This window comes from Ranitomeya variabilis, chromosome 4 (genome assembly GCF_051348905.1).
Source record: "Ranitomeya variabilis isolate aRanVar5 chromosome 4, aRanVar5.hap1, whole genome shotgun sequence".
NCBI lineage: Eukaryota > Metazoa > Chordata > Amphibia > Anura > Dendrobatidae > Ranitomeya > Ranitomeya variabilis.
This window is the reverse complement of record NC_135235.1, coordinates 767,717,561-767,726,214: the sequence shown is the minus strand read 5'-3', so window position 1 is coordinate 767,726,214 and position 8,654 is coordinate 767,717,561. Positions and strand designations below refer to the sequence as shown.

At 45.0% G+C, this 8,654-nt stretch overlaps 1 protein-coding gene across 1 annotated transcript; it reads right to left on the bottom strand.

Annotated features, from left to right (window-relative positions):
• Positions 1-347: 347 nt before the first annotated feature.
• On the bottom strand, positions 348-1,148 carry LOC143766922 (gastrula zinc finger protein XlCGF66.1-like). The gene is made up of 4 exons (XM_077254919.1): positions 1,047-1,148; positions 738-917; positions 530-653; positions 348-446 (listed from the first exon to the last, which is right to left on the bottom strand). The coding sequence occupies exons 1-4, from the start codon at positions 1,122-1,124 to the stop codon at positions 376-378; spliced, it is 453 nt and encodes a 150-aa protein (XP_077111034.1). The 5' UTR covers positions 1,125-1,148; the 3' UTR covers positions 348-375.
• Between the last annotated feature and the right edge of the window lie 7,506 nt (positions 1,149-8,654).

Sequence of the window (8,654 nt, the reverse complement as noted above, 5' to 3'; positions counted from 1 at the left end):
AGCAGCCACAGCTGGGGACTGAGAAGAATCTGTGACTTCTCTGCATTTAGTGGTTACTAGTCACCTGGGTAGTCATATGTAGGAATCTCCTCTTTACACCACTCATCACCCCTTACATATGTCTCTGTGGTATTAATATGGGTCAGATCTTCACCCTGAAACAAATATTGTAAAAGTCACCGACAGATGGAGAAGTCACATCTATGATCAGCTCTAATCCTGCCATCTCCACCGTTCTCATTACACAAGTATAAAACATGATACTGGTGGATAAAACAAGACTGAGCACAAGACCTTCACCGGCATCTACACATCACAGGGGAGATCTCCTGACACCTCTCCATCTACCTGATGATCCTGAGGAGCATTGGGATCTTATTGCTTGCAGTCCTGTGGAAGAAGAGGATGGGGACATCTCTCTGGTGTTGTCCTCTTACTGGATAGATCTGGAGGAAACACATACAGGGAGTGAATTCATTCTTTACATACAGATAATTATAGGCCGTGTGTATTTAGTCCTGTCTATTACCTGGTGATGTGAGGGGCTGGGGAACCTCCATTATGACGTTCTTGTACAGATCTCTGTGTCCTTCTAAATACTCCCACTCCTCCATGGAGAAATAGACAGCGACATCCTGACACCGTATAGGAACCTGACACATACAATGATACCGTCATCCCCCCCGATCCCTTCATAGTGTTACTGTATAATGTCCCAGCATTCCCAGCAGTGTCACCTCTCCAGTCAGCAGCTCAATCATCTTGTAGATGAGTTTTAGGATCTTCTGGTCATTGATGTCTTCATGGATCAGGAGGTGAGGTGGAGGCCCCGTGATTGGGCTCAGGGGTCTTCCCCATCCCTCAGACACAGGGTCCTGACAGCGATCACTAGAGGTCTTCTTCACCACTGTGTAATCCTAGTAATGGAGAGACACATTAATAAATCTCACTACAGACATTTCCAGAGTCCTCACCTCTCCAGTTCTGTCCATCTGTTATTCCCATAGATAAGAATGATGTAATGTGACGTCATCAGAATCTCTCACCTCTCCAGTAAGCTGGAAGAGGATCTCTAGGGTGAGGTGTAATATCCTCTCCGCCATCTTGTCTCTGTCCATATCCATCTTTGATGGGTAAATCAGGAAAATTCTCTTTTGTAGAAGATCTTCACTGAGAGGATCCGATATTGTAGAGACCTGAATGAGAAGATGAGCCGATGTAACATCATAAGGGTATGTTTCCACGTTCAGGATTGCTTCAGGCTTTGGTCAGGATTTTATGCAGGTAAAATCCTGACCAAAACTGCACCTGAGGTCACTGGCAGGTCACCTGCGGTGTACCTGCGTGTTTTGCTCATAGTAGCAACATGCTGCGTTTAGAAAAAACGCACCACGCATGCGTTTTCGCGGCAAAAACGCATGCGTTTTTAAACGCATAGTGGAGTCTGGATTTCATGAAATCCCCTCCACTATGCTGTAACATCTGGACGCTGCGTTTTTGACGCTGCAGAAAAACGCAGCGTCAAAAACGCAGCGTTTCCTGAACGTGGAAACATACCCTAAGAATCCTGTGTAATAATACAATTACTGGAGATAATAAGGGAAACATATGGGGAAATTTATTATTTTATAGTATTTAGTTTCCTTCTTTACATCTACTAATAAATCCCATATACACTGTGTTCCAAATTATTATGCACAAAGAGTTTAGGAGTGATAAGGTTAGAACTTTTTTGTTTGTCATTTAAACTCATTGATGGTGATGTGTGTCAGGGCTCTTTATATCACTGAAAGCAATTGCAGAGACCTGTGCACATTAGTTTGGCCGGTGTGTCCAAATAAAGGCAAGACTACTTAAGAAGGCTGTTCCACATTATTAAGCAGCCTACATTTTTTGCCAAAATGGGAAAGAAAAAGGATGTGTCGGCTGCTGAGAAGCAACAAATTGTGGAGTATTTAGGTCAAAGCATGACGACAATCAACATTGCCAAGACACTTCATCGTGATCATCGCACAATCATATATATACACTGACTGGCCACTTTATTAGGTACACCTGTCCAACTTCTTGTTAACACTTAATTTCTAATCAGCCAATCACATGGCGGCAACTCAGTGCATTTAGGCATGTAGACATGGTCAAGACAATCTCCTGCAGTTCAAACCGAGCATCAGTATGGGGAAGAAAGGTGATTTGAGTGCCTTTGAACGTGGCATGGTTGTTGGTGCCAGAAGGGCTGGTCTGAGTATTTCAGAAACTGCTGATCTACTGGGATTTTCACGCACAACCATCTCTAGGGTTTACAGAGAATGGTCCGAAAAAGAAAAAAAATCCAGTGAGCGGCAGTTCTGTGGGCGGAAATGCCTTGTTGATGCCAGAGGTCATAGGAGAATGGGCAGACTGGTTCGAACTGATAGAAAGGCAACAGTGACTCAAATCGCCACCCGTTACAACCAAGGTAGGCCTAAGAGCATCTCTGAACGCACAGTGCGTCGAACTTTGAGGCAGATGGGCTACAGCAGCAGAAGACCACACCGGGTACCACTCCTTTCAGCTAAGAACAGGAAACTGAGGCTACAATTTGCACAAGCTCATCGAAATTGGACAGTAGAAGATTGGAAAAACGTTGCTTGGTCTGATGAGTCTCGATTTCTGCTGCGACATTCGGATGGTAGGGTCAGAATTTGGCGTAAACAACATGAAATCTTTGGGATGTGGTGGAACGGGAGATTCGCATCAGGGATGTGCAGCCGACAAATCTGCGGCAACTGTGTGATGCCATCATGTCAATATGGACCAAAATCTCTGAGGAATGCTTCCAGCACCTTGTTGAATCTATGCCACGAAGAATTGAGGCAGTTCTGAAGGCAAAAGGGGTCCAACCCGTTACTAGCATGGTGTACCTAATAAAGTGGCCAGTGAGTGTACATACCGTATATACTCGAGTATAAGCCGAGATTTTCAGCCCAAATTTTTGGGCTGAAAGTGCCCCCTCGGCTTATACTCGAGTCATGATCGGTGGTGGGGTCGGCGGGTGAGCACTGTCATATACTTACCTGCTTCTGGGGCTCCTGGCGCTCCCCCTGCCCGTCCCACTGTCTCCGGGTGCCGCAGCCTCTTCCCCTGAGCGGTCACGTGGGACCGCTCATTAGAGAAATGAATAGGCTGCTCCACCTCCCATAGGGGAGGAGCCGCCTATTCATTTCTCTAATGAAGCGGTGCCGGTGACCGCTGACAGAGAAAGAGGCTGCGGCACCGAAGACAGGCAGGGGGAAGGAGCGGGACGCCGGGAGCAGGTAAGTATCGCATATTCACCTGTCCTCGTTCCACACGCCGGGCGTCGCGCCATCTTCCCGGCGTCTCTCTGCACTGACTGCAGGCAGAGGGCGCGATGACGCATATAGTGTGCGCGCCGCCCTCTGCCTGATCAGTCAGTGCAGAGAGACGCCGGGAAGATGGCGCCGAGGAGCTGCAAGCAAGAGAGGTGAGTATGTGTTTTTTTTTTTATTGCAGCAGCAGCAGCACATATTTATGTGGAGCATCTATGGGGCAATAGTGCAGAGCACTATATGGCACAGCTATGGGGCAACGGTGCAGAGCACTATATGGCACAGCTATGGGGCAACGGTGCAGAGCACTATATGGCACAGCTATGGGGCAATGGTGCAGAGCACTATATGGCACAGCTATGGGACAACGGTGCAGAGCACTATATATATGGCACAGCTATGGGGCAACGGTGCAGAGCACTATATGGCACAGCTATGGGACAACGGTGCAGAGCACTATATGTCACAGCTATGGGGCAATGGTGCAGAGCACTATATGGCAGAGCTATGGGGCAACAGTGCAGAGCACTATATGGCACAGCTATGGGGCAACGGTGCAGAGCATTATATGGCACAGCTATGGGGCAACGGTGCAGAGCACTATATGGCACAGCTATGGGGCAACGGTGCAGAGCACTATATGGCACAGCTATGGGGCAATGGTGCAGAGCACTATATATATGGCACAGCTATGGGGCAACGGTGCAGAGCACTATATATGGCACAGCTATGGGGCAACGGTGCAGAGCACTATATATATGGCACAGCTATGGGGCAACGGTGCAGAGCACTATATGGCAGAGCTATTGGGCAACGGTGCAGAGCACTATATGGCACAGCTATGGGGCAATGGTGCAGAGCATTATATATATGGCACAGCTATGGGGCAATGGTGCAGAGCATTGTATATATGGCACAGCTTTATGTGGAGTATCTATGGGGCAACGGTGCAGAGCATTGTATATATGGCACAGCTTTATGTGGAGTATCTATGGGGCCATAATGAACGGTGCAGAGCATTATATATGGCACAGCTTTATGTGGAGCATCTATGGGGCCATAATGAATGGTATGGAGTATCTATTTCTAATTTTGAAATTCACCGGTACCTGCTGCATTTTCCACCCTAGGCTTATACTCGAGTCAATAAGTTTTCCCAGTTTTTTGTGGCTAAATTAGGGGGGTCGGCTAATACTCGGGTCGGCTTATACTCGAGTATATACGGTACATATATATATATATATATATATATATATATATACACATACATATTTTTTAACACAGAGTCACTGAAAAATTAACTGTAACAGGACATAGAATAAACCACATTTTATTGAGGCCTGTCGAAAGAAAAATAATAGAAAATAGTGATATAGCAGTATATACTAAGGGATCTTGTGTTAAAATCCTAAGATATGAAATGCTGTCAATAGAAAATCTCATATTCCCGATTGAGACCATGTGGTTCCAAGGTTTGGAACACATGGATCCAATAGGACTCTCTCTGTTTTAACTTAAGAATCCTATTGCCACCTCTTCTGGCTGTAGGAATGCTTTCAATAATTTGGTATCGCAACTGTGCGACGTTGTGATTATGTGAGATAAAATGAGCTGGTATCGGTAGAAGAAGTCTTTTACACCGGATCGTGGACTTATGTTGTGCTATGCGGTCCCGGATATGTTGGGTGGTTTCACCAACATATCCGAGACCGCATGGACACTTAATGAGATAAATAACAAATGTGGAGTCACAACTAAAATAACCGGGAATCAAAAATCGCTTTCCTGATCTGGGGTGGGTAAACGTATCACCCCTCGTAATGTTAGAACATTGGACACAATGTAAACATGGAAATGTTCCTTTGCGGGCTGTAGCCAAAAATGTTTGTCTAGATACCATCTTAGAACTGCCAATATCCGCTGAAACCAGGAGATTACGAAGATTAGGGGTTTTTTTATGACAAATGAGTGGGGCTATTTGAAATTCGGGAATGTTGGGATAAGATAGACCCAAAAGGGGCCAATGTTTATGTATCAGGCTATGAATAATAGGCATAAAAGGATGGTAGGTATTAACAAAAGCCATCCTACTAACCCTTGGTTGTGCTCTAGTGGACACAGGACCATCAACAGGAAAGTCTAAAAGTGAGTCAGGATAACCTCGATTGCGAAATTTGGATGCCATCTCATTCAATCTTATAGTCCGTAGGGAGGGATCAGACACAATCCTATTAATCCTACTATATTGTGATCTTGGAAGAGACCGCTTAATATGGCGAGGGTGACAACTGGTGAAAAAAAGTAGGCTATTCTTATCCGTGGATTTAACAAACAGATCGGTAGATAAAGATCTATCCTCATTGATGGTCACCAAGGTGTCTAAAAAAGAGATAGATTTCTGGTCATATTGTATGGAGAAAGTTAATTTGTCCACAGATGTATTGATAAACCGATAGAAGGACATAAGTGAATCTAAGTCCCCACTCCATACCAAAAAAATATCGTCGATGTATCTCTTCCACAGTGGACAAAACTGTTGGAAGAGTACATGTGTATAGACGAATTTGGATTCAAAATCAGCCATAAAAATATTGGCATAGGGGGGCGCCACGTTACTCCCCATTGCAGTACCATTAAGTTGAATAAAATATTCATCCTCAAATAGAAAGAAATTTTTTGTCAAAATCAGTGTGAGTAGCGACCTACAGAATTCCTTCAAGTCTGAATGGAACTCAGTGTTTACACTCAAAAAGGTCTCCACAGCCTGGATACCACTCATGTTATCAATGTTTGTGTACAAACTATTCACATCTAGTGTTACTAGATAACAGTCGATAGGTACTGTCTCAAGGTCGCGAATGGCAGATAAAAAATGTGAAGTGTCACGCAGAAAAGAAGGAATAAAACCTAGTAAAGGAGACAAAATGTTTTCCAGTACCATAGCCAGAGGAGAAAGCAGAGAGCCTGTGGAGGCCACTATAGGTCTTCCCGGAGGACGTGTGAGATTTTTATGAATCTTGGGCAACGTGTAAAGGACGGGGCAGATAGGGTATGGATTAATCAGGAATTCGCCCAATTTATCATCAATAACTCCTAACGAACAAAATCGATTAGATAGCCCACGGATTTCCTTGGAAATATCGGACGTGGGATCACGAGTGATCCGCAGATAGGTATCAGAGTCACTTAATTGAGAACGAATCTCATCGATATAGTATTGCCTATCCATAACCACTATCGCCCCGCCTTTATCGGCAGGTTTGACTACCAATTGTCTATTAGACCGTAAGCTATCAATAGCACCTTTCTCAGCTCTAGATATATTACTCCTAATATGAAGATGACCCTGTTGTATCTCAGTTAATTTAAGACAGACATCTTTTTTGACCAAAGAAATAAATGTCTCTACAGGGTGATAAGATCTGGGAGGCGAGAAGGTGCTACGTTGAATCAAATTCAGTTTCTTAAGGGAAAGGGTAGTATTCTCAACAGTATTATCAGTAATATTATCATTAACCACATTAGATGATAATGGTGATGGTGGAATAGTATTAGAAAAGTGAACCTTGAGACGAAGAGATCTGAAGAATCTATTCAGTTCTTGATCCAGGGCAAAATCATTGAATGGAGGAGAGGGGCAAAATGACAGACCTTTCTGCAGAACATACAATTCCATAGAGGAAAGAACAGAAGATGAAATGTTATACACAAGCTGATCGCTCGATACCTGTGAACGGGTCTGCATCCGTGTAGGTAGGGATTCAGAACCGGACGGATACTGTCTGTTGCCTTTGTTCCTGGAGTTACGCCCTCTGTTATGACCCCAATGGCAGAGGGTCTCAGAAATAATTACTAAGTCTGCAAACACAAAAAACCAGCTCATAGGGCAGTGGTAACTGGGCTGACCATATATCTAATCCTAACACCACAAATAACAGCAGCCGGGGAACGTGCCCACGTTGATTCTAGATGTCTCGCGCCAGCCGGAGAACTAACTAACCCTAGAAGAGAAAAGAAAAACCTTTCTTGCCTCCAGATGAAAGACCCCAAAAGTTGGATACAAGCCCCCAACAAATAATAACGGTGAGGTAAGAGGAAAAGACAAACATAAGAATGAGCTAGGTATTTAGCAAAGAGAGGCCCACTAGCTACTAGCAGAATATAGAAAGATAACTTATATGGTCAGCAAAAACCCTATCAAAAATATCCACACTGGAAATTCAAGAACCCCCGAACCGTCTAACGGCCCGGGGGGAGAACACCAGCCCCCTAGAGCTTCCAGCAAGGTCAGGAATCACATTTAGTACAAGCTGGACAAAAAATGAGAGCAAGCAAATAACCCAAAAAACAAAGAAGCAGGACTTAGCTTAATTTTGCACAAACCAGGACCAGCAGATAGGAGCAAACAGAAGGTGTCTGATTACAACGATGCCAGGCACTGGACTAAGGATCTAGGAGGTTTATATAGCAACACCCCTGAACTAATGACCCAGGTGGGTGTAAACTGAGGGAAGAAAATCCCAGAGTCATATCACTAGTAACCATAAGAGGGAGCCAAAAAGTCTAATTCACAACAGTACCCCCCCCTTAAGGAGGGGTCACCAAACCCTCACCAAGACCACCAGGGCGATCAGGATGAGCAGCGTGAAAGGCACGAACTAAATTGGACGCATGCACATCAGAGGCAACTGCCCAGGAATTATCCTCCTGACCATAGCCCTTCCACTTGACCAAATACTGAAGCCTCCGTCTGGAGAGACGAGAATCCAAAATCTTCTCCACCACGTACTCCAACTCGCCCTCAACCAACACCGGAGCAGGAGGCTCAGCAGAAGGAACCACAACGTAGCGTCGCAACAAAGACCTATGGAACACGTTGTGAATGGCAAACGAAACCGGAAGATCCAAGCGAAAGGACACTGGATTAAGGATTTCCAATATCTTGTAAGGACCGATGAAGCGAGGCTTAAATTTAGGAGAGGAGACCTTCATAGGAACAAATCGAGAAGACAGCCACACCAAATCCCCAACACGAAGTCGGGGACCCACACCGCGGCGGCAGTTGGCAAAACGCTGAGCCTTCTCCTGTGACAATTTTAAGTTGTCCACCACATGATTCCAGATCTGCTGCAACCTATCCACCACAGAATCTACCCCAGGACAGTCAGAAGGCTCCACATGTCCCGAGGAAAAATGAGGATGGAAACCAGAGTTGCAGAAAAATGGCGAAACCAAAGTAGCGGAACTAGCCCGATTATTAAGGGCAAACTCAGCCAACGGCAAGAAGGTCACCCCATCATCCTGATCTGCCGAAACAAAACACCT